At 42.3% G+C, this 27,422-nt stretch overlaps 1 protein-coding gene across 1 annotated transcript; it reads right to left on the bottom strand.

Annotated features, from left to right (window-relative positions):
* Nucleotides 1-25,922, bottom strand: CLPTM1 (CLPTM1 regulator of GABA type A receptor forward trafficking; the record flags this gene model as incomplete). The annotated part of the gene is made up of 8 exons (XM_056516011.1): nt 1-278; nt 1,804-1,897; nt 3,843-4,087; nt 9,384-9,504; nt 14,684-14,769; nt 16,702-16,819; nt 20,898-21,056; nt 25,748-25,922. Coding segments are annotated over 8 exons (1,261 nt in total), but the record flags the coding sequence as incomplete, so codon positions are not given.
* Nucleotides 25,923-27,422: the final 1,500 nt, after the last annotated feature.

Below are 27,422 nucleotides of genomic sequence, written 5' to 3'. Positions count from 1 at the left end.
ACCAGTAGTCACTTACTACAGAAACATACAGATATATAAACATATAAATACAAAAATGTATTTATTACTCATTATGTGGATATTGATTATCAATAACAAAATAGCCAATAACTGCTGATCAGTGCAGTTATTGATCAGGGCCCACCTGAGCTGCACCACCACGTTGGTCTCGTTGTCCAGGATGTAGAGCAGGACCACGAGGGACTGGAACACCCCGAAAAACACGGAGCGCACGGAGAGGCCCTCGAGGGACTGCCGGCTGTTCCAGAACTGGATGTCTGGGAAAAAATGGGAATTCTGGGATTATTTGGGAATTCTGGAATCCCAGAGAGTCCCTGCAGGGACTGCCGGCTGTTCCAGAACTGGATATCTGGGAAAAATGGGAAAAAACGGGAATTTGGGAATTCTGGAATCCCAGAGAGTCCCTGCAGGCACTGCTGGCTGTTCCAGAACTGGATATCTGGGAAAAATGGGAATTCTGGGATTATTTGGGAATTCTGGAATCCCAGAGAGTCCCACCAGGGACTGCCGGCTGTTCCAGAACTGGATGTCTGGGAAAAAATGGGAATTCTGGGATTATTTGGGAATTCTGGAATTCCATAGAGGCCCTGCAGGGACTGCCGGCTGTTCCAGAACTGGATATCTGGGAAAAATGGGAAAAAACAGGGAATTTGGGAATTCTGGAATTCCAAAAAATGGGAATTTAGGAATTCTGGAATTTTAAAAAACGGGAATTTGGGAATTCTGGAATTCCAGAGAGGCCCTGCAGGGACTGCCGGCTGTTCCAGAACTGGGTGTCTGGGAAAAAATGGGAATTCTGGGATTATTTGGGAATTCTGGAATTCCTAAAAATGAAAAATTGGGAATTCTGGAATTCCAGAGAGTCCCTGCAGGGACTGCCGGCTGTTCCAGAACTGGATATCTGGGAAAAAATGGGAATTCCAAGAAAAATTCCCTTTGGGAATGGAATTCCAGAGGGAAATTCCCATTGGGAACGGGGCTGGGAATGGAATTCCAGAGGGAAATTCCCATTGGGAATGGAATTCCAGAGGGAAATTCCCATTGGGAATGGGGCTGGGAATGGAATTCCAGAGGGAAATTCCCGTTGGGAATGGGGCTGGGAATGGAATTCCAGGAAAAATTCCCTTTGGGAATGGAATTCCAGAGGGAAATTCCCATTGGGAATGGAATCCCAGAGGGAAATTCCCATTGGGAATGGGGCTGGGAATGGAATTCCAGGAAAAATTCCCTTTGGGAATGGAATTCCAGAGGGAAATTCCCATTGGGAAAGGAATTCTAGAGGGAAATTCCCATTGGGAACGGGGCTGGGAATGGAATTCCAGAGGGAAATTCCCATTGGGAATGGAATTCCAGAGGGAAATTCCCATTGGGAATGGGGTGGGGAAAGGAATTCCAGGAAAAATTCCCATTGGGAATGGAATTCCAGAGGGAAATTCCCATTGGGAACGGGGATGGGAATGGAATTCCAAGAAAAATTCCCTTTGGGAATGGAATTCCAGAGGGAAATTCCCATTGGGAATGGGGCTGGGAATGGAATTCCAGAGGGAAATTCCCATTGGGAATGGGGCTGGGAATGGAATCCCAGAGGGAAATTCCCATTGGGAAAGGAATCCCAGAGGGAAATTCCCATTGGGAATGGAATTCCAAGCCCTCAAATCCAAGAATTCCGTAAAGAAGAGACGGGAACGGAGCTGGATCTGTGGGAAAAGGGGTTTCCTGGGGAGGGAATTCCCGGGAAAAGTTGGGAATTTTGGGAATTTTGGGAATTTTGGGCGTGGTCACCGTTTTTGAAGGCCAGGAACTCGAAGACGCTGTGGACGATGGAGACGACGATGGTGAGAGCCAGCAGGTAGGGGTTGGTCTCCAGGAGAGCCACCTGGAAATGGGAAAAATGGGATAAAAATGGGGAAAAATGGGATAAAATGGGGAAAAATGGGATAAAATGGGAATAAAAATGGGTAAAATGGGGTAAAATGGGATAAAATGGGGAAAAATGGGATAAAAATGGGATAAAAATGGGATAAAAATGGGAAAAAATGGGAAAAAATGGGATAAAATGGGATAAAAGTGGGAAAAATGGGAAAAAAATGGGATAAAAATGGGATAAAAATGGGATAAAATGGGATAAAATGGGATAAAATGAGGGGGATAAAATGGGATAAAATGGGGGATAAAATGGGATAAAATGTGGGATAAAATGGGAGAAAATGGGAAATGGGGGATAAAAATGAGGATAAAAATGGGATAAAATTGGATAAAATGGGAGAAAATGAAGGAGAAACATGGGGGAAAATGGGATAAAAATGGGAGAGAAAATGGGATAAAAATGGGATAAAATGGGGAAAAATGGGAGAAAATGGGATAAAAATGGGATAAAGAATGGGATGAAAATGGGATAAAAATGAGATGAAATGGGATAAAAATGGGAAAAAATGTAATAAAATGGGAAAAAATGGGATAAAAATGGGAAAAAATAGGAGAAAATGGGAGAAAATGGGATGAAAATAGGAGAAAATGGGAGAAAATGGGAGAAAATGGGAGTAAATGGGATAAAATGGGATAAAAATGGGAAAAATGGGAAAAAAATGGGGAAAAATGGGATAAAAATGGGATAAAATGCGAAAAAAGGGGAAAAAATGGGAGAAAATGGGAGAAAATGGGATAAAAATGGGATAAAATTGGATAAAAATGGGATTAAAATGGAATAAAATGGGATAAAAATGGGATAAAAATGGAAAAAAAATGGGAAAACCAGGAAAAATCATGGAAAAATGAGGGAAAAAAATAATGAAAAATATTAGGAAAAATCAGGAAAAATCAGGGGAAAATCAGGGAAAATCATGGAAAAATGAAGGAAAAACCAGGAAAAATATGAGGAAAAAAATTAGGAAAAAATCAGGAAAAATCAGGGGAAAATAATGGAAAAATGAGGGAAAAATGAGGGAAAAATGAGGGAAAAATGAGGGAAAAATCAGGGAAAAATGAGGGAAAAATCAGGAAAAATCAGGGGAAAATCAGGAAAAAATTAGGAAAAAATCAGGGAAAATGAGGGAAAAATCAAGAAGAATCATGGAAAAATCAGGAAAAAATCAGGAAAAATCAGGGGGAAATCAGGGGGAAATCAGGAAAAATCAGGGAAAAATGAGGGAAAAATCAGGGAAAAAATTAGGAAAAAATCAGGAAAAATCAGGGGAAAACTGGGAAAAATCATGGAAAAATGAGGGAAAAATCAGGAAAAATCAGGGGAAAATCATGGAAAAATGAGGGAAAAATCAGGGAAAAATCATGGAAAATCAGGGAAAATGAGGGAAAAATCAGGAAAAAAATTAGGAAAAAATCAGGAAAAATCAGAGGAAAATAAGGGAAAAATCAAGAATAATCATGGAAAAATGAGGGAAAAATCAGGAAAAAAAATTAGGAAAAAATCAGGGAAAATCAAGGAAAATCAGAAAAAAATCAGGGAAAAAACATGGAAAATCAGGGAAAAATGAGGGAAAAAATCAGGAAAAAAATAGGAAAAAATCAGGGAAAATAAGGGAAAAATCAAGAATAATCATGGAAAAATGAGGGAAAAATCAGGAAAAAATCAGGAAAAATCAGGGGGAAATCAGGGGGAAATCAGGAAAAATCAGGGAAAAAATCAGGAAAAATCAGGAAAAAATTATGAAAAAATCAGGAAAAATCAGGGAAAATCAGGAAAAAAAATAGAAAAAAATCAGGAAAAAAATTAGGAAAAAATCAGGAAAAATCAGGAAAAATCATGGAAAAATGAGGGAAAAGTCAGGAAAAAAGGGGGAAATTGGTAAGAATGGAATCCCCACCTTGACAGAGTCCTGCTCCTCGTCGGACTGCTCGTACAGATCCTCCCCCAGGAAGTTCCAGGGCGAGCGGGAGCTCTGGGCGGCGTAGAGCTGCCAGCGCCACAGCGACAGCGGGCAGAAGGACAGGCGGAACGGCAGGCGCTGCACGCTCTCGTTGATGGGGAAATAGTCCCGCTGCAGGTTCCAGTAATCGTTGAAGTACAGGATGGGGAAATAGTCCCCGCTCAGGGCGTCGAACTTCACGTCTGGGAATGGGAAAATTGGGGAAAATGGGGTAAGATTCATTAAAAATAGGAATTGATTCATTAGTAATGGGATAAACCCATTGAGAATGGAGATGAATTCATCAGTAATGGGATAAACCCATCAATAATGGAATAAGCCCTTCAATAATGGGATAAAACCATCAATAATGGGATCAATCCATCAATAATGGGATAAACCAATCAACAATGGGATAAACCAATCAACAATGGGATAAACCCTTCAATAATGGGATAAAACCATCAATAATGGGATCAATCCACCAATAATGGGATAAACCCTTCAATAATGGGATAAAACCATCAATAATGGGATCAATCCACCAATAATGGGATAAACCAATCAATAATGGGATAAAACCATCAATAATGGGATCAATCCATCAATAATGGGATAAACCAATTAACAATGGGATAAACCCTTCAATAATGGGATAAACCCATTGAGAATGGGGATAGATTCATCAACACTGGAGATAAACCCATCAATAATGTTAATAATGGAGATAAACTCATCAATAATGGGATCAATTGATCACTAATGGGACCCCAGTGGGTTATTGGGCAATAATCCCTCTGCAGGTTCCAGTAATCATTGAAGTACAGGATGGGGAAATAGTCCCCGCTCAGGGCGTCGAACTTCACGTCTGGGAATGAAAAAAATGGGGTAAGATTCATTAAAAATAGGAATTGATTCATTAGTAATGGGATAAACCCATCAATAATGGGATAAACCAATCAACAATGGGATAAACCCATCAATAATGGGATAAACCAATCAACAATGGGATAAACCAATCAACAATGGGATAAACCAATCAACAATGGGATAAACCTTTCAATAATGAGATAAACCCATCAATAATGGGATCAACCTATCAACAATGGGATAAACCCTTCAACAATGGGATAAACTCATCAATAATGAGATAAACCCATCAATAATGGGATCAATTCATCAATAATGGGATAAACCCATTAATAATGGGATCAATTCATCAATAATGAGATAAACCCATCAATAATGGGATCAACCTATCAATAATGGGATCAATCCATCAATAATGGGATCAATTCATCAATAATGGGACTCGAGTGCATTAATGGGAAATAGTCCTTGCTCAGGGCGTCGAACTTCACGTCTGGGAATGGGAAAATTGGGGTTAAAGTCATTAAAAATAGGAATTGATTCATTCATAATGGGATAAACCCATTGAGAATGGAGATTAATTCATCAGTAATGGGATAAACTCATCAATAATGGGATAAACCCATCACTAATGGGATCAGTTGATCAATAATGGGATCAATTCATCAATAATGGGATCAACCCATCAATAATGGGATCAACCCATAAATAATGGGATCAACCTATCAATAATGGGATCAACCTATCAATAATGGGATCAATCCATCAATAATGGGATCAATTCATCAGTAATGGGATAAACCCATCAATAATGGGATCAATTCATCAATAATGGGACCTGAGTGCATTAATGGGAAATAGTCCCTGCTCAGGGCGTTGAATTTCACGTCTGGGAATGGGAAAATTGAGTTAAATTAATTTAAAATAGGAATTGATTCATTAGTAATGGGATAAACCCTTCAATAATGGGATAAACCCATCAACAATGGGATAAACCAATCAACAATGGGATCAATCCATCAATAATGGGATAAACCCATCAATAATGGGATAAACCCTTCAATAATGGGATAAACCTATCAATAATGGGATCAACCTATCAATAATGGGATCAACCCATCAATAATGGGATAAACCCTTCAACAATGGGATAAACCCTTCAATAATGAGATAAACCCATCAATAATGGGATAAACCCATCAACAATGGGATAAACCAATCAACAATGGGATAAAACAATCAACAATGGGATAAAACCTTCAATAATGGGATAAACCCATTGAGAATGGGGATAGATTCATCAACACTGGAGATAAACCCATCAATAATGTTAATAATGGAGATAAACTCATCAATAATGGGATCAATTGATCACTAATGGGACCCCAGTGGGTTATTGGGCAATAATCCCTCTGCAGGTTCCAGTAATCGTTGAAGTACAGGTTTGGGAAATAGTCCCTGCTCAGGGCATCGAACTTCACGTCTGGGAATGGGGAAAATGGGGTTAAATTAATTTAAAATAGGAATTGATTCATTAGTAATGGGATAAACCCATCAGTAATGGGGATAGATTCATCAATAATGGGATCAATCCATCAATAATGGGATAAACCCATCAGTAATGGGGATAGATTCATCAATAATGGGATCAATCCATCAATAATGGGATAAACCCATCAGTAATGGGGATAGATTCATCAATAATGGGATCAATCCATCAATAATGGGATAAACCAATCAACAATGGGATAAACCCTTCAATAATGGGATAAACCAATCAACAATGGGATAAACCCTTCAATAATGGGATAAAACAATCAATAATGGGATAAACCCATCAACAATGGGATAAACCCATCAATAATGGGATCAATCCATCAATAATGGGATCAACCCATCAATAATGGGATAAACCCTTCAACAATGGGATAAACCCTTCAATAATGGGATCAACCTATCAATAATGGGATCAACCTATCAATAATGGGATCAATCCATCAATAATTGGATCAATTCATCAATAATGGGACCTGAGTGCATTAATGGGAAATAGTCCTTGCTCAGGGCGTCGAACTTCACGTCTGGGAATGGGAAAATTGAGTTAAATTAATTTAAAATAGGAATTGATTCATTAGTAATGAGATAAACTCATTGAGAATGGAAATAAATTCATCAGTAATGGGATAAACCCATCAATAATGGGATGAGTTAATCAATAATAGGATCAATCCATAAATAATGTGATAGATTTATCCACAATGGGGACAAATCCATCAATAATGGGATAAAACCGTCGGGAATGGGAATAAATTCATCAATAATGGGATAAACCCATCACTAATGGGATCAGTTGATCAATAATGGGATCAGTTAATCAATAATGGGATAAACCCATCACTAATGGGATCAGTTGATCAATAATGGGATCAGTTAATCAATAATGGGATAAACCCATCACTAATGGGATCAGTTGATCAATAATGGGATCAGTTAATCAATAATAGGATAAAACCATCAATAATGGGATCAATCCATCAATAATGGGATCAATCCATCAATAATGGGATCAATTTCTCAATAATGGGATAAACCTATTGGGAATTGGATAAATTCATCAATGATGGGCTCAATTCATCAATAATGGAAATAAATTCATCAATAATGGGAATAAATTCATCAATAATGGGAATAAATTCATCAATAATGGAAATTAATTAATTAATAATACGATCAATTTATCAATAATAGGATAAGCCCATTGGGAATGGGGATAAGTTCATCAATAATGGAGATAAATCCGTCAATAATGGGATAAATCCATTGGGAATGGGATAAATTCATCAATAATGTCAATAATGGGGATAAATTTATCAATAACGGGATCAATCCATCAATAATGGGGATAAATTAATCAACAATGGGATAAACCCTTCAATAATGGGATAAACTCATCAATAATGGAATCAATTAATCAATAATGGGATAAATTAATCAATAATAGGATAAACCCGTTGGGAATGGGATCAATTAATCAATAATGGGATAAATCCATCAATAATGGGAATAATAAATCAATAATGGGATCCATCAATAACGGGATAAACTCAAAAATAATGGCAATAAATTCATTAAAAATTGAAATAAATTCATTAATAATGGGAATAAATTCATTAATAATGGGAATAAATTCATTAATAACAGGAATAATTCATTGGGAATGGGAATAAATTAATTGGGAATGGGAATAAATTAATTTGGAATGGGAATTAATTAATTGGGAATGGGAATTAATTAATTGGGAATGGGAATAAATTAATTTGGAAAGGAAATTAATTAATTTGGAATGGGAATTAATTAATTGGGAATGGGAATTAATTAATTGGGAATGGGAATAAATTAATTTGGAATGGGAATAAATTAATTGGGAAGACCAGGACTGGGACTGGGATGAACTGGGATGAACTGGGAATGACCCCAAAACGGCCCCGTTTTTAATGGGAATTTTTCGCTTTTTTTTGGAATTTTCCATTTTTTCCAGGAATTTTTTTGGGAAAATCTGGAATTCTGGCTGCTCACACTGATCCAGGGGTGTGGGGACGCTGAACTGGGATGAACTGGGATGAACTGGGAAATGTCAGATCCCCGTGACCCCAAATTTGCCCCGTTTTTAATGGGAATTTTTCGCTTTTTTTTGGAATTTTCCATTTTTTCCAGGAATTTTTTTGGAAAATCGGGAATTCTGTCTACTCACACTGATCCAGGGGTGGGGGACACTGAACTGGGATGAACTGGAATAAACTGGGATGAACTGGGAATGACCCAAAAACTGCCCCATTTTTAATGGGAATTTTTCGCTTTTTTTTGGAATTTTTCATTTTTTCCAGGAATTTTTTTGGAAAACTGGGAATTCTGGCTGCTCACACTGATCCAGGGGTGGGGGGATACTGAACTGGGATAAACTGGGATAAACTGGGATGAACTGGGAATGACCCCAAAACTGCCCCATTTTTAATGGGAATTTTTCTTTTTTTCTGGAAAATTTTTTGGTTTTTTTGGAATTTTCCATTTTTTCTCAGGAATTTTTGGGAAAACTGGGAATTCTGTCTGCTCACACTGGTCCAGGGGTGGGAAGACCTGAACTGGGATGCACTGGGATGAACTGGGAATGACCCCAAAACGGCCCCGTTTTTAATGGGAATTTTTTGGTTTTTTTTGGGAATTTTCCATTTTTTCCAGGAATTTTTTTGGAAAACTGGGAATTCTGGCTGCTCACACTGATCCAGGGGTGGGAAGACCTGAACTGGGATGAACTGGGATAAACTGGGAATGACCCCAAAACGGCCCCGTTTTTAATGGGAATTTTTCGGATTTTTGGGGAAATTTTTCGTTTTTTTCTGGGAATTTCTTATTTTTTCTGGGAATTTTTTGGGAAATTCTGGAATTCTGTCTGCTCACACTGGTCCAGGGGTGGGAAGACCTGAACTGGGATGAACTGGGATGAACTGGGAAATGTCAGATCCCCGTGACCCCAAATTTGCCCCGTTTTTAATGGGAATTTTTCGGGCTTTTTTGGAATTTTCCATTTTTTCCAGGAATTTTTTTGGAAAACTGGGAATTCTGGCTGCTCACACTGGTCCAGGGGTGGGGGCACGCTGCCCCTGACCCAGGGGGTGTGGTCATCCACCATGTTGATGGTCAGGTTTGGGTGCCAGTGAGAAATGACCTCGACCGGCCCGAAGTCCTCGGCCCTCTGGAAAGGAAAAAAAAATCCAGGAATTGTCACCAAATCCCAAAAAACCAGGGTGGGAACAGAAAAAAAAAACAACCCCAAATCCCAAAAAATCCCAGAGAAATCCTCAAGGGATTGCCAGGGTTTGAACAGGAAGGAAAAAGCAAGGAAAAGAGAAAAAAATTGAATTTTTTTCCCGTTTATTTTTGTTCAGATCCTAAAAAATGGGGTGGGAAAAGAAAAAAAATCCAACCCCAAATCCCAAAAAAATCCCACAGAAAAATCCTCAAGGGATTGCCAGGGTTTGAAAGGGAGGGAAAAGCAAGAAAAAGAGAAAAAAAATTGAATTTTTTTCCCGTTTATTTTTGTTCAGATCCTAAAAAATGGGGTGGGAAAAGAAAAAAAATCCAACCCCAAATCCCAAAAAAATCCCACAGAAAAATCCTCAAGGGATTGCCAGGGTTTGAAAGGGAGGGAAAAGCAATCCCCCAAAACCTCCCCAAATCCTTTAAACTTGCCCAAAAATCTCTCAAAAATCTCAGAAAAACCCCCCAAAAATCCCCCCCCAAAAAAACCCCAAAATCCTCCCAAGAATCCCCAAAAAGTCCCCCCCAAATGCAAAAAAATCCCCCCAAAAAACCCCCTTAAAATCTTTAAAACTTTCCCAAAGAATCCCCAAATTCCTCCAAAATAATCCCCCAAAAAACCTCAAAAAAAAAAAAATTCCCCCCCAAATCTCAAAAAATTAGAAAAAAATCGCCAAAAAAACCCCAAAAATCACTCAAAAAAATCCCAAAAAATCCCCCCAAAAATCCCAGAAGTCCCCAAAAGAATCCCTTAAAATCCCTAAAAATTCCCCAAAAATATTCCCCCAAAATCCCCCAAAACAATCCCCAAAAAACCTCCAAAAATATAAAAAATTCCCCCCCAAATCCCAAAAAATTCGGAAAAAATCGCCAAAAAAAACGCAAAAATCACTCCAAAAAATCCCAAAAAAATCCCCCAAAAAATCCAAGAAGTCCCCAAAAAAATCCCTTAAAATCCCTAAAACTGCCCCAAAAATATCCCCCTAAAATTCCCCAAAATAATCCCCAAAAAACCCTCAAAAAATATAAAAAAATTCCCCCCAAATCTCAAAAAATTCGAAAAAAATCCCAAAAAAATCACTCTAAAAAATTCCAAAAAATCCCCCAAAATCTCCCCAAAAAATCCTACAAGTCCCCAAAAAAATCCCTTAAAATCCCTAAAAATTCCCCAAAAATATCCCCCCAAAATCCCCCAAAATAATCCCCAAAAAACGCTCAAAAAAAAAAAAAAATTCCCCCCAAATCCCAAGAAATTCGGAAAAAATCGCCAAAAAAACCCCAAAAATCACTCTAAAAAATCCCAAAAAATCCCCCAAAAAATCCCAAAAAATCTCCCAAAAAATCCAACAAGTCCCCAAAAAATCCCTTAAAATCCCTAAAACTTCCCCAAAAATATTTCCCCAAATCCCCCAAAATAATCCCCAAAAAAAACCTCAAAAAATATAAAAAAATTCCCCTCCAAATCCCAAAAAATTCGGAAAAAATCGCCAAAAAAACCCCAAAAAAATCACTCCAAAAAATCCCAAAAAATCCAACAAGTCCCCAAAAAAATCCCTTAAAATCCCTAAAACTTCCCCAAAAATATCCCCCCAAAATAATCCCCAAAAACCTCAAAAAATATGAAAAAATTCCCCCCCAAATCCCAAAAAATTCGAAAAAAATCGCCAAAAAAACCCCAAAAATCACTCCAAAAAATCCCAAAAAATCCCCCAAAATCTCCCAAAAAAATCCAAGAAGTCCCCAAAAAAAATCCCTTAAAATCCCTAAAACTTCCCCAAAAATATCCCCCCAAAATTCCCCAAATAATCCCCAAAAAACCCTCAAAAAATATGAAAAAATTCCCCCCCAAATCCCAAAAAATTCGAAAAAAATCGCCAAAAAAAACCCCAAAAAATCACTCTAAAAAATCCCAAAAAATCTCCCAAAAGATCCAACAAGTCCCCAAAAAAATCCCTTAAAATCCCTAAAACTTCCCCAAAAATATTCCCCCAAAATTCCCCAAAATAATCCCCAAAAAACCCTCAAAAACTATAAAAAATTCCCCCCCAAATCCCAAAAAATTAGAAAAAAATCGCCAAAAAAACCCCAAAAATCACTCCAAAAAATCCCAAAAAATCCTACAAGTCCCCAAAAAAATCCCTTAAAATCCCTAAAAATTCCCCAAAAATATCCCCCCAAAATAATCCCCAAAAAAACCTCAAAAAATATAAAAAATTCCCCCCCAAATCCCAAAAAATTCGAAAAAAATCGCCAAAAAAAACCCAAAAAAATCACTCTAAAAAATCCCAAAAAATCTCCCAAAAAATCCCAGAAGTCCCCAAAAAAATCCCTTAAAATCCCTAAAAATTCCCCAAAAATATCCCCCTAAAATCCCCCAAAATAATCCCCAAAAAACGTCAAAAAATATGAAAAAATTCCCCCCCAAATCCCAAGAAATTCGGAAAAAATCGCCAAAAAAACCCCAAAAATCACTCCAAAAAATCCCAAAAAATCCAACAAGTCCCCCAAAAATCCCTTAAAATCCCTAAAACTGCCCCAAAAATATCCCCCCAAAATAATCCCCAAAAAAACCCTCAAAAAATATAAAAAAATTCCCCCCAAATCCCAAAAAATTCGAAAAAAATCACCAAAAAAACCCCCCGAAAAATCACTCCAAAAAATCCCAAAAAATCCAGGAAGTCCCCAAAAAAATCCCTTAAAATCCCTAAAACTTCCCCAAAAATATCATCCAAATCCCCCAAAATAATCCCCAAAAACCTCAAAAAATATAAAAAAATTCCACCCCAAATCCCAAGAAATTCGGAAAAAATCGCCAAAAAAACCCCAAAAATCACTCCAAAAATCCAAAAAAATCCGCCCAAAAAATCCAACAAGTCCCCCAAAAAAATCCCTTAAAATCCCTAAAACTTCCCCAAAAATATTCCCCCAAATCCCCCAAAATAATCCCCAAAAAACCCTCAAAAAATATAAAAAAATTCCCCCCCAAATCTCAAAAAATTCGAAAAAAATCCCAAAAAAATCACTCTAAAAAATTCCAAAAAATCCCCCAAAATCTCCCCAAAAAATCCTACAAGTCCCCAAAAAAATCCCTTAAAATCCCTAAAACTTCCCCAAAAATATCCCCCCAAAATCCCCCAAAATAATCCCCAAAAAACGCTCAAAAAAAAAAAAAAAATTCCCCCCAAATCCCAAGAAATTCGGAAAAAATCGCCAAAAAAACCCCAAAAATCACTCTAAAAAATCCCAAAAAATCCCCCAAAAAATCCAAAAAAATCCCCCAAAAAATCCAACAAGTCCCCAAAAAAATCCCTTAAAATCCCTAAAACTTCCCCAAAAATATCCCCCCAAAATAATCCCCAAAAAACCCTCAAAAAATATAAAAAAATTCCTCCCCAAATCCCAAAAAATTAGAAAAAAATCGCCAAAAAAACCCCAAAAATCACTCTAAAAAATCCCAAAAAATCCAACAAGTCCCCAAAAAAATCCCTTAAAATCCCTAAAACTGCCCCAAAAATATTCCCTCAAAATCCCCAAATAATCCCCAAAAAACCCTCAAAAAATATAAAAAATTCCCCCCAAATCCCAAAAAAAATCTCAAAAAATTCAGAAAAACACCCTAAAAATCTCCCCAAAAATTCACTCCAAAAACCCCCAAAATAATCCCCAAAAAACTCTCAAAAAATATAAAAAAATTCCCCCCCAAATCCCAAAAAATTCGAAAAAAATCGCCAAAAAAACCCCAAAAAAATCACTCCAAAAAATCCCAAAAAATCCCCCAAAATCTCCCCAAAAAATCCAAGAAGTCCCCAAAAAATCCCTTAAAATCCCTAAAACTTCCCCAAAAATATCCCCCCAAAATTCCCCAAAATAATCCCCAAAAAACCCTCAAAAAATATAAAAAAATTCCCCCCAAATCCCAAAAAAATCTCAAAAAATTCAGAAAAACACCCAAAAAATCTCCCCAAAAATTCACTCCAAAAAATCCCCCCAAATCCCCCAAAATAATCCCCAAAAAAAACCTCAAAAAATATAAAAATTTCCCCCCCAAATCCCAAAAAATTTGAAAAAAATGGCCAAAAAAACCCCCCCAAAAAATCCCAAAAAATCCAGGAAGTCCCCAAAAAAATCCCTTAAAATCCCTAAAACTTCCCCAAAAATATCCCCCCAAAATAATCCCCAAAAATCCCTCAAAAAATATAAAAAAATTCCCCCCAAATCCCAAAAAATTCGAAAAAAATCGCCAAAAAAACCCCAAAAATTACTCAAAAAAATCCCAAAAAATCCCCCCAAAAAATCCAAGAAGTCCCCAAAAAAATCCCTTAAAATCCCTAAAACTTCCCCAATAATTCCCCACCAAATCCCCCATCCCCCAAAAAACCTCAAAAAATATAAAAAATTCCCCCCCAAATCCCAAAAAATTTGAAAAAAATCGCCAAAAAAACCCCAAAAATCACTCCAAAAAATTCCAAAAAATCCAACGAGTCCCCAAAAAAATCCCTTAAAATCCCTAAAACTTCCCCAAAAATCCCCCCCAAAATAATCCCCAAAAAACCCTCAAAAAATATAAAAAAATTCTCCCCAAATCCCAAAAAATTAGAAAAAAATCCCAAAAAAATCACTCTAAAAAATTCCAAAAAATCCCCCAAAATCTCCCCAAAAAATCCTACAAGTCCCCAAAAAAATCCCTTAAAATCCCTAAAACTGCCCCAAAAACATCCCCCCAAAATCCCCCAAAATAATCCCCAAAAATTCCCCCCAAATCCCAAAAAAAATCTCCAAAAATTCAGAAAAACACCCAAAAAATCACTCTAAAAATCCCAAAAAATCCCCCAAAATCCCTAAAACTTCCCCAGAAAAACACAAAAAGTCCCCAAAAAAACCCTTAAAATCCCTAAAACTTCCCCAAAAAATCCCCCAAAAATCCCAAAATCGCCCAAAATAATCCCCAAAAAACCCTCAAAAAATATAAAAAAATTCCCCCCCAAATCCCAAAAAAATCTCCAAAAATTCAGAAAAACACCCAAAAAATCTCCCCAAAAATTCACTCCAAAAAAATCCCCCAAATCCTAAAAAAAAAAAAAATCCCAAAAATTCCCAAATCCAGGAATTCCCACCTTGATCATTTCGGGATCCGCCTCCGTCTCTCCCGTCAGGAGATTTTTGGTTTTCTGGAATCGCCTCCGTTTGTATTTGTTGATCACTGAGAGAAAAAAAATTGGGAAAAATTTGGGATTTTCCAGCTGTTTTTCCATTGGGAATTCCCAAAAAAAAAAATCCTGAATTTCCCACCAGGGTTTGGGAATAACAGCAGGGAAATGCTTGGGAAAAATGGGAATGGAGCATCCAGGAATTTGGGGAAAATTTGGGAATTCCATCGTGTAATATCATTGGAATTTAAAAAAAAAAAATTTGGGAATTCTCATTGGAAAAACTAGGATCTCACAATCCCAAAAAAGTCCTAAAAAAACCCCAAAAAATATTTTTAAAAATTACCTCAAAAATTCCCCAAATCTCAAAAAAAAAACCCCCCAAAAAATCCCAAAAATTTCCCCAAAAATCCCAGAAAAAAAAACCCAAAAAATTCCCAAAAATCCCCAAATTTCAAAGGGATTTTCACCCTCAATCCCACAAATCCCAAGGATGGAAATCCAGGATGGAACCTGCAGCATTCCCAGTAAAATTCCCTTTTTTGGGATTTTTTGGGAATCCTGGGGCTCATCCTGACCCTTTGGATCAGGGAATTCCCAGGGAATGAAGAATTCCAGGTGGGAATGGGGCTGATCCTGAGGGATTTGGGGCTGGAAAATTGGGAATTCCAGGTGGGAAATTAGGAATTCCAGGTGGGAATGGGGAATTCCAGGTGGGAAATTGGGAATTCCAGGTGGGAATGGGGATCCTGGGGCTGATCCTGAAGGATGTGGGGCCATTCCTGGGGGATTTTGGGGCCATTCCTGAGGGAATTTGGGCCAGGAGTGAGAAATTTGGAACCCAAAATTTTGGGAATTCCCAGGAATTCCTGGATATCCCAACTCCAGGATCTGTTCACGGTGCCCAGGCGCCGGTAGAGGCTGATCCCAACCCCATTCCTGGGGGATTTTGAGGCCATTCCTGGGGGAATTTGGGGCCAGGAGTGAGAAATATGGAACCCAAAAATTTAGGAATTCCCAGGAATTTCAGGAATTTCAGGAATTCCCAACTCCAGGATCTGTGCACGGTGCCCAGGCGCCGGTAGGGGCTGATCCCAACCCCATTCCTGGGGGATTTTGGGGCCATTCCTGGGGGATTTGGGGCCATTCCTGGGGGAATTTGGGGTCAGGATTGGGAAATTTGGGAACCCAAAGGTCAGGAATTCCCAGGAATTCCCAGGAATTTTGGGAATTCCGTACTCCTGGAGGTGTGCACGGTGGCCAGGCGCCGGTAGAGGCTGATCCCAACCCCATTCCTGGGGAATTTTGGGGCTGTTCCTGAGGGATTTGGGGCCATTCCTGGGGGAATTTGGGGCCATTCCTGAGGGAATTTGGGGCCAGGAGTGAGGAATATGGAGCCCAAGGATTTGGGAATTCCCAGGAATTCCCAGGAATTTCAGGAATTCCGTACTCCTGGAGGTGTGCACGGTGGCCAGGTGCCGGTAGAGGCTGATCCCAACCCCATTCCTGGGGGATTTGGGGCCATTCCTGGGGGGATTTGGGGCCATTCCTGGGGGAATTTGGGGCCAGGAGTGAGGAATATGGAGCCCAAGGATTTGGGAATTCCCAGGAATTTCAGGAATTCCCATTTTTCCGTACTCCTGGAGGTGTGCACGGTGGCCAGGCGCCGGTAGAGGCTGATCCCAACCCCATTCCTGGGGGATTTTGGGGCCGTTCCTGAGGGAATTTGGGGTCAGGAGTGAGAAATATGGAACCCAAAAATTTAGGAATTCCCAGGAATTCCTGGAATTCCCAACTCCAGGATCTGTGCACGGTGCCCAGGCACCGGTAGAGGCTGATCCCAACCCCATTCCTGGGGAATTTTGGGGCCATTCCTGGGGGATTTTGGGGCCGTTCCTGAGGGAATTTGGGGTCAGGAGTGAGGAATATGGAGCCCAAGGATTTGGGAATTCCCAGGAATTTTAGGAATTTCAGGAATTCCGTACTCCTGGAGGTGTGCACGGTGGCCAGGCGCCGGTAGAGGCTCTTCTGCCGCGGGTCGGGGTGGAAGCCGCTCTTGGTGAAGTAAACGTGGACGTAGATGGAGCCGTTCCTCTGCACACTCTGGGGGGAAAAAATGGGGAAAAGGTTGGGAAAATATGGGGAAAATATGGAGAAATGGTTGGGGAAATTATGGGGAAAATATGGGAAATATATGGGGAAAAGGTTGGGAAAAGTATGGGGAAAATATGGGAAATATATGGGGAAATTATAGGGAAAAAATGGGAAAAAATGGGGGAAAGGTTGGGAAAATTATGGGGAAAGAATGGGGAAAAAGAAGGAAAATTATGGGGGAAAAATGGGGAAAAATGGGGAAAAGGTTGGGAAAATTATGGGAAAAATATGGGAAATATAAGGGGAAAAGGTTGGGAAAATTTTGGGAAAATATGGGAAAAGATGGGGAAAATCATGGGAAACCCATGGGAAAATCATGGGAAAAAATGGAAAAATCTTGGGAAAAAATGGAGAAAACCACAGCAAAAAATGGGAAAATCACAGGAAAAAAAATGGGGAAAAGGTTGGGAAGATTATGGGGAAAATATGTGGAAAATATGAGAAAAGCTCGGGAAAAGTTTGGGAAAACAATGGGAAAAAAGTAGGAAAATCATGGGAGAAAAATGGAAAAATCTTGGGAAAATGTTGGGAAAACCACTGGAAAAAATGGGAAAATCACGGGGGGAAAAAGGGAAAATTTGGGGAAAAAAATTGAGAAAATTTTGGGAAAAGGTCAGGAAAATTTCGGGAAAATGTTGGGAAAATCACAGGGAAAAAATGGGAAAAATCTCAGGAAAAGGTCAGGAAAATCACAGGAAATAAATGGGAAGAAACGTGGAAAACATCAGGAAAAGAATGGGGAAAAAATGGGAAAATCATGGGAAAAAAAATGGGAAAAATTTTGGGAAAAGGTTGGGAAAATCACAGGAAAAAATTGGGAAAATTCCCAGGAAAAGGTTGGGAAAACCATGGGGAAAAAAACGGGAAAAATCTCCAGGAAAACGTTGGGAAAATCAAGAAAAAAAAAAATGGGGAAATGTTGGGAAAACCAAGGGAAAAAAATCCAGGAAAAGGTTGGGAAAAATCAAGGAAAAAAAATGGGAAAAAACCCAGGAAAAGGTTGAGAAAATCATGTGAAAAAAATGGGAAAAACCTCAGGGAAAGGTTGGGAAAATCAAGGAAAAAAAAAAAAATGGGAAAAAACCTTAGGAAAAGGTCAGGAAAATCATGGGGAAAAAATCAGGAAAAGGACCCCAAAATCCCTCTGGAACGTTCCCAAAATCCCCATTCCCACCTGCAATCCCCTTTTCCCAACTCCAAATCTCAATTCCTTGACCCCAAATCCCCTCAAAATTCCCAAAGTTCCCCCAAAAATCCCAAAATTTCGACGTGGGAGACGTCCACCTGCCCTGAGTGCTCATAGGACCTGTCAGAATTCCCTTTTCCCAGATCCCAAATCCCCATTCCCAGACCCCAAACCCCCATTTTCAGATCCCAGAATTCCCAAAATTCCCAGATCCCTGAATTCCTAAATTCCCAGAATTCCCAAATTCCCAAATTCCCAATCCCCACCTGGGAGATGTCCACCTGCCCCGAGTGCTCGTAGCACCCGTCGGATCCCCATTCCCAGACCCCAAATCTCAATTCCCAGACCCCAAACCCCCATTCCCAGACCCCAGAATTCCCAAAATTCCCAGACCCCAGAATTCCCAGAATTCCCAGAATTCCCAAAATTCCCAATCCCCACCTGGGAGATGTCCACCTGCCCCGAGTGCTCGTAGCACCCGTCGGATCCCCATTCCCAGACCCCAAATCCCCATTCCCAGACCCCAAACCCCCATTCCCAGAATTTCCAGAATTTCCAGAATTCCCAGAATTCCCAGAATTCCCCAATCCCCACCTGGGAGATGTCCACCTGCCCCGAGTGCTCGTAGCACCCGTTGGATCCCCATTCCCAGACCCCAAATCTCAATTCCCAGACCCCAAATCTCAATTCCCTGACCCCAAACCCCCATTCCCAGAATTCCCAGAATTCCCAAAATTCCCACCTGGGAGATGTCCACCTGCCCCGAGTGCTCGTAGCACCCGTCCGCGTTCTCTTTTCCCAACCCGAAATTTCAATTCCCTGACCCCAAATCTCAATTCCCAGACCCCAAACCCCCATTCCCAGACCCCAGAATTCCAATTTTCAGAATTCCCAAATTCCCAGAATTCCCAGAATTCCCAAATTCCCCAAATCCCCACCTGGGAGATGTCCACCTGCCCCGAGTGCTCGTAGCACCCGTTGGATCCCCATTCCCAGACCCCAAATCTCAATTCCCTGACCCCAAACCCCCATTCCCAAATTCCCAGAATTCCCAGAATTCCCAAATTCCCAAATTCCCACCTGGGAAATGTCCACCTGCCCCAAGTGCTCGTAGCACCCGTCGGATCCCCATTCCCAGACCCCAAATCTCAATTCCCTGACCCCAAACCCCCATTCCCAAATTCCCAGAATTCCCAGAATTCCCAAATTCCCAAATTCCCACCTGGGAAATGTCCACCTGCCCCAAGTGCTCGTAGCACCCGTCGGATCCCCATTCCCAGACCCCAAATCCCAATTCCAAGACCCCAAACCCCCATTCCCAGACCTCAGAATTCCCAAAATTCCCAGACCCCAGAATTCCCAGAATTCCCAGAATTCCCAAATCCCCAATTCCCACCTGGGAGATGTCCACCTGCCCCGAGTGCTCGTAGCACCCGTTGGATCCCCATTCCCAGACCCCAAATCTCAATTCCCAGACCCCAAATCTCAATTCCCTGACCCCAAACCCCCATTCCCAGAATTCCCAGAATTCCCAAAATTCCCACCTGGGAGATGTCCACCTGCCCCAAGTGCTCGTAGCACCCGTCGGATCCCCATTCCCAGACCCCAAATCTCAATTCCCTGACCCCAAACCCCCATTCCCAGACCCCATAATTCCCAAAATTCCCAGACCCCAGAATTTCCAGAATTCCCAGAATTCCCAAATTCCCCAAATTCCCACCTGGGAGATGTCCACCTGCCCCGAGTGCTCGTAGCACCCGTTGGATCCCCATTCCCTGACCCCAAATCTCAATTCCCAGACCCCAAACCCCCATTCCCAGAATTCCCAAATTCCCAGAATTCCCAGAATTCCCAAATTCCCAATCCCCACCTGGGAGATGTCCAACAGCCCCGAGTGCTCGTAGCACCCGTTGGATCCCCATTCCCAGACCCCAAATCTCAATTCCCTGACCCCAAACCCCCATTTTCAGATCCCAGAATTCCCAGAATTCCCAGAATTCCCAAATTCCCCAAATTCCCACCTGGGAGATGTCCACCTGCCCCGAGTGCTCGTAGCACCCGTTGGATCCCCATTCCCAGACCCCAAATCTCAATTCCCAGACCCCAAATCTCAATTCCCTGACCCCAAACCCCCATTCCCAGACCCCAAACCCCCATTCCCAGAATTCCCAGAATTCCCAGAATTCCCAAATTCCCAAATTCCCAATCCCCACCTGGGAGATGTCCACCTGCCCCGAGTGCTCGTAGCACCCATTGGATCCCCATTCCCAGACCCCAAATCTCAATTCCCTGACCCCAAATTTCAATTCCCAGACCCCAAACCCCCATTCCCAGAATTTCCAGAATTCCCAGAATTCCCAAATTCCCAAATTCCCAATCCCCACCTGGGAGATGTCCACCTGCCCCGAGTGCTCGTAGCACCCATTGGATCCCCATTCCCAGACCCCAAATCTCAATTCCCTGACCCCAAATTTCAATTCCCAGACCCCAAACCCCCATTCCCAGAATTCCCAGAATTCCCAGAATTCCCAAATTCCCAATCCCCACCTGGGAGATGTCCACCTGCCCCGAGTGCTCGTAGCACCCGTTGGATCCCCATTCCCAGACCCCAAATCCCCATTCCCAGACCCCAAACCCCCATTTTCAGATCCCAGAATTTCCAGAATTCCCAGAATTCCCAAATTCCCCAATTCCCACCTGGGAGATGTCCACCTGCCCCGAGTGCTCGTAGCACCCGTTGGATCCCCATTCCCAGACCCCAAATTTCAATTCCCTGACCCCAAATCTCAATTCCCAGCCCAAACCCCCATTCCCAGAATTCCCAGAATTCCCAATTCCCACCTGGGAGATGTCCACCTGCCCCGAGTGCTCGTAGCACCCGTCCGCGTTCTCGCCGCTGGTCCAGTCCCCGTACACCAGGTCCCGCTTCTGCCAGAACAGCGCCGAGCTCAGGTTGAAATCCGTAAAGTGCTCGTGCTCCGAGATGTAAACGTAGAGATCCTGTGGGAAAACAGCCCAAAAATGTCCTGGAAATGTCCTGGAAATATCCTGAAATTATCCTGGAAATATCCCTGAAAAATTCCCAAAAAAATCCGCTCAAAAATCCCAAAAATACCCCCAAAAATATCCCCAAAGTGCTCCGAGATGTAAACGTACAGATCCTGTGGGAAAACATCCCAAAAATGTCCTGGAATATCCTAAAAATATCCTGAATATATCCTGGAAATATCCTGGAAATATCCAGGAAATATCCCTAAAAAATTCCCAAAAAAATCCTCCTAAAATTCCCAAAAATATCCCTGGAATATCCCCAAACTGCTCTGAGATGTAAACGTACAGATGCTGTGGGAAACATCCCAAAAATGTCCTGAAACATCCTAAAAATATCCTGAAAATATCCTGGAAATATCCTGGAAATATCCAGGAAATATCCCTAAAAAATTCCCAAAAAAATCCGCTCAAAAATCCCAAAAATATCCCCAAAAATATCCCCGAAGTGCTCCGAGATGTAAACGTACAGATCCTGTGGGGAAACATCCCAAAAATGTCCTGGAAATGTCCTGAAATCATCCTGAATATATCCTGGAAATATCCTGAAAATATCCATAAAAAAATCCCAAAAAAATCCGCTCAAAAATCCCAAAAATATCCCCAAAAATATCCCCAAAATGCTCCGAGATGTAAACGTACAGATCCTGTGGGAAACATCCCAAAAATGTCCTGGAATATCCTGAAAAATATCCTAAAAAATTCCCAAAAAAATCCGCTCAAAAATCCCAAAAATATTCCCAAAAATATCCCAGGAATATGCCAAAGGTGCTCCAAGATGTAAACGTACAGATCCTGTGGGGAATGAACCCAAAAACATCCTAAAACATCCTAAAAATATCCTGAAAATAACCTGGAAATATCCTGGAAATATCCCTAAAAAATTCCCAAAAAAATCCGCTCAAAAACCCCAAAAATATCCCAGGAATATCCCAAAGGTGCTCTGAGATGTAAAACGTACAGATCCTCGGGGAAATGAACCCAAAAATGTCCTTGAAATATCCTGGAAATATCCTGAAATCATCCTGAATATATCCTGGAAATATCCTGGAAATATCCTGAAAAATATCCTAAAAAATTCCCAAAAAAATCCACTCAAAAATCCCAAAAATATCCCCAAAAATATCCCCAAAGTGCTCTGAAATGTAAACGTACAGATCCTGTGGGAAACATCCCTAAAATGTCCTGAAATATCCTGGAAATATCCTGAAAAATATCCTAAAAAATTCTCCAAAAAACCCCCAAAATATCCCCAAAAATATCCTAAAATATCCTGGAAATATGCTGAAAATATCCTAAAAAATTCACCCAAAAATCCCCCAAAAATCCCAGAAACATCCTAAAAATATCCTAAAATAACCTGGAATTATCCTTAAAAAAAAATCCCTAAAAAGTTCCCTAAATAATCCCCCAAAAAATCCCAGAAATATCCCAAAAATATCCTAAAATATCCTGGAAATATCTTGAAAAATTTAAAAAAAGAAATCCACCAAAAAGTCCCAGAAGCACCCCAAAAATATCCTAAAAAAAATCCCTAAAAAATTCCCAAAAAAATCCTCTAAAAAATCCCAAAAATATCCCCAAAAATATCCCAGGAATATCCCAAAGGTGCTCCGAGATGTAAACGTACAGATCCTGTGGGGAATGAACCCAAAAACATCCTAAAACATCCTAAAAATATCCAAAATCCCCCCCAAATTTGGGATCTGACCCCAAAATCCCCCCCCAAATTCGGGATCTGACCCTGGAATCTCCAGGATCTGACCCCAAAATCCCCCCAAATTTGGGATCTGACCCCAAAATCCCCCCCAAATTTGGGATCTGACCCCAAAATCCCCCCCAAATTCGGGATCTGACCCTGGAATCTCCAGGATCTGACCCCAAAATCCCCCCAAATTCGGGATCTGACCCCAAAATCCCCCCCAAATTTGGGATCCAGGCCCAGAATCTCCAGGATCTGACCCCAAAATCCCCCCAAATTTGGGATCCGACCCCAAAATGCCCCCCAAATTCGGGATCCAAGCCCAGAATCCCCCCCAGATTTGGGATCCAACCCCAGAATCTCCAGGATCCAAGCCCTGAATCCCCCCCAAATTTGGGATCTGACCCCCAAACCCCCCCCAAATTTTGGATCTGACCCCAAAATCAGGATCTGACCCCAAAATCCCCCCAAATTCGGGATCCAAGCCCAGAATCCCCCCCAGATTTGGGATCCAACCCCAGAATCTCCAGGATCCAAGCCCTGAATCCCCCCCAAATTCGGGATCTGACCCCCAAACCCCCCCCCAAATTTTGGATCTGACCCCAAAATCAGGATCTGACCCCAAAATGCCCCCCCCAAATTTGGGATCTGACCCCAGAACCTCCGGGATCCAAGCCCAGAATCCCCCCCAAATCCAGGATCCAACCCTCAAATCCCCCCCAAATCCAGGATCCAAACCCTGAACCCCTCCCAAATTTGGGATCTGACCCCAGAATCTCCGGGATCCAAGCCCAGAATCCCCCTCAAATCTTGGATCCAACCCTCAAATCCCCCCCAAATTCGGAATCTGACCCTGGAATCTCCAGGATCTGACCCCAAAATCCCCCCCAAATCCGGGATCCAAGCCCAGAATCTCCAGGATCCAAGCCCCGAATCCCTCCCAAATTTGGGATCTGACCCCCAAACCCCTCCCAAATTTGGGCTCCAGCCCCAAAATCCCCCCCAGATCCGGGATCCAAGTCCCGAATCCCCCCCAAATTTTGACTCTGACCCCAAAACCCTCCCAAATTTTGACTCTGACCCCTGATCCCCCCAGATCCGGGACCTGACCCCAGAATCTCCAGTATCTGACCCCAAAATCCCCCCCAAATCCGGGATCCAAGCCCTGAACCCCTCCCAAATTTTGACTCTGACCCTTGAACCCCCCCCAGATTTGTGATCTGACCCCAAAATCCCCCCCAAATCTTGGATCCAACCCTCAAATCCCCCCCAATTTTGGGATCCAAGCCCAGAATCTCCAGGATCTGACCCCAAAATCCCCCCCAAATCTTGGATCCAACCCTCAAATCCCCCCCAAATTTTGACTCTGACCCCAAAATCCCCCCCAAATCTGGGATCCAAGCCCTGAACCCCTCCCAAATTTTGACTCTGACCCCTGAACCCCCCCAGATTTGTGATCTGACCCCAAAATCCCCCCCAAATCTTGGATCCAACCCTCAAATCCCCCCCAATTTTGGGATCCAAGCCCAGAATCTCCAGGATCTGACCCCAAAATCCCCCCCAAACCCGGGATCCAAGCCCTGAATCCCTCCCAAATTTGGGATCTGACCCTGGAATTCCCCCCAAATCTTGGATCCAACCCTAAAATCCCCCCCAAATTTAGGATCTGACCCCGAAATCACCCCCAAATTTGGGATCTGACCCCGGAATCTCCAGGATCCAAGCCCCGAATCCCTCCCAAATTTGGGATCTGACCCCAAACCCCTCCCAAATTTTGACTCTGACCCCAAAATCTCCCCCAGATCCGGGATCCAAGTCCCGAATCCCCCCCAAATTTTGACTCTGACCCCCAAACTCCTCCCAAATTTTGACTCTGACCCCAAAATCCCCCCCAAATTTTGACTCTGATCCCTGAACGCCCCCAGATCCGGGACCCGACCCCAGAATCTCCAAGATCTGACCCCAAAATCCCCCCCAAATTTTGACTCTGACCCCAAAATCCCCCCCAAACCCAGGATCCAAGCCCAGAACCACCCCCAAATTTGGGATCTGACACCAAAATCCCCCCCAAATCTGGGATCCAAGCCCTGAACCCCTCCCAAATTTTGACTCTGACCCCTGAACCCCCCCAGATTTGGGATCTGACCCCAAAATCCCCCCCAAATCTTGGATCCAACCCTCAAATCTCCCTCAATTTTGGGATCTGACCCCAGAATCTCCAGGATCTGACCCCAAAATCCCCCCCAAATTCGGGATCTGACCCTGGAATCTCCAGGATCCAAGCCCAAAATCCCCCCCAAATTCGGGATCTGACCCCCCAAACCCCTCCCAAATTTTGACTCTGGCCCCAAAATCCCCCCCAGATTTTGACTCTGACCCCTGACCCCCCCAGATCTGGGACCCGACCCCAGAATCTCCAGGATCTGACCCCAAAATCCCCCCCAAATTTTGACTCTGACCCCAAAATCCCCCCCAATCCTGGGATCTAAGCCCAGAACCACCCCCAAATTTGGGATCTGACACCAAAATCCCCCCCAAATCTGGGATCCAAGCCCTGAACCCCTCCCAAATTTTGACTCTGACCCCTGAACCCCCCCAGATTTGGGATCTGACCCCAAAATCCCCCCCAAATCTTGGATCCAACCCTCAAATCTCCCTCAATTTTGGGATCTGACCCCAGAATCTCCAGGATCTGACCCCAAAATCCCCCCCAAATCTGGGATCCAAGACCAGAATCCCCCCCAAATCTTGGATCCAACCCTCAAATCCCCCCCAAATTTTGACTCTGGCCCCAAAATCCCCCCCAAACCTGGGATCCAAGCCCAGAACCACCCCCAAATTTGGGATCTGACCTCAAAATCCCCCCCAAATTTTGACTCTGACCCCTGAACCCCCCCAAATTTGGGATCTGACCCCTGACCCCCCCAGATTTGGGTCCCACCATCAGGGTGTCCTTGGGGAACAGGTTCCTGCTGGGGCTGCGGCCGCCGCCCCCGGCCCCGCTCGGCTCCTGCGGCGCCGCCCCCCGCCGGAACCAGCTGGAGATGGCCCAGATGATGAAAATCCTGGAAAAAAAAACGGGAAAAAACCTCGGGAATTCCGCCAGCACCACCCCCCTCCTCCCCACAGATCCCCATCCCCAAAAATCAGATTTTTTTCCCCCTTTTATAAAATTATTTTTCTGCAGGTTTTGCTTCCCGCTAATATTTTTTTCTTCCCGTGGATTCCTTCCCCCCAAAAAATTTTTTTTTGCCTTCCCAGGGATTTTTTTCTTCACCAAAAATCCCCTTTTTTAATTTATCCCCCTCTCCCAAAATTCCTCTTTTCTCCACAGATCTCTCTTCTCAAGGATTTTTTTTCTTCCCAAAAATTCTTCTTTTTCCATGGATTCTCCTTCCCAGAAATTCTTCCTTCCCAAAAATTCTCTTTCCCATGGAACTCCCTTCCCAGAAATTCTCTTTTCTATGGATCTCCTTTCCCAAAAAATTCTCTTTTCCATGAATCTCTCTTCCCAAAAATTCTATTTTCTATGGATCTCCTTTCCCAAAAAATTCTCTTTTCCATGAATCTCTCTTCCCAAAAATCCTCTTTTCCATGGATCTCCTTTCCCAAAAATCCTCTTTCCCATGGATCTCTCTTCCCAAAAATTCTATTTTCTATGAATCTCCATTCCCAAAAAAATCCTCTTTTCTTCAGATCTCTCTTCCCAAAAAATTCTCTTTTCCATGGATCTCCCTTCCCAAAAAACCCTTTTTCTATGGTTGTCCCTTCCAGGAAAATTTTCCTTTTTCCATGGAACTCCATTCCCAAAAATCCTCTTTTCCATGGATCTCCCTTCCCAAAAATCCTCTTTTCCATGGATCTCCCTTCCCAAAAAATTTTCCTTTCTCCATGAAACTCCCTTCCCAAAAAATCCTCCTTCTTCAAAACCCTCCTTCCCAAAAATCTTCTTTTCCTCTTCCCAAACATTCCTTGTTCCCAAGGACTCCCCTCCCCCACCTGCCCCTCCCCCTCCCAGATCCAACCTTTGGATCCTGGGAAGCTCCTCCTGCCCTGACCCCGGAAACCGGGAAGGAGCTTGGGAATTCCTGGGAATTCCTGGGAATTCTTGGGAATTTGGGAAGGGCCTCGGGGGAAACCTGATCCCAGAATTATCCCAGAGTTTGGGGGCCAAGGAGGGATCCCAATACCAGAAATATCCCAGGGAAATGCCAGGCCTGGGTTGATCCCAATCCCAGAATTATCCCAAAGTTTGGTGGTCCCAGGGTGACCCAAATCCCAATGACCCCAATCCCAATTTCAATGACCCCAATCCCAATGATCCCAGTCTAAATGATCCCAATCTCAACCCAAATGACCCCAATCCCAATGATCCCAATCCCAATGATCCCAATCCCAATGACCCCAATCCCAATGACCCCAATCCCAATGACCCCAATCCCAATGATCCCAATCCCAATGACCCCAATGACCCCAATGACCCAATGACCCCAATCCCAATGACCCCAATGACCCCAATGACCCCAATGACCCCAATCCCAATGATCCCAATGACCCCAATGACCCCAATCCCAATGATCCCAATCCCAATGACCCCAATCCCAATGACCCCAATC

The sequence above is a fragment of the Oenanthe melanoleuca genome, unplaced genomic scaffold (genome assembly GCF_029582105.1).
Source record: "Oenanthe melanoleuca isolate GR-GAL-2019-014 unplaced genomic scaffold, OMel1.0 S194, whole genome shotgun sequence".
NCBI classification, from domain to species: domain Eukaryota; kingdom Metazoa; phylum Chordata; class Aves; order Passeriformes; family Muscicapidae; genus Oenanthe; species Oenanthe melanoleuca.
This window is presented reverse-complemented; position numbering and strand designations above follow the sequence as displayed.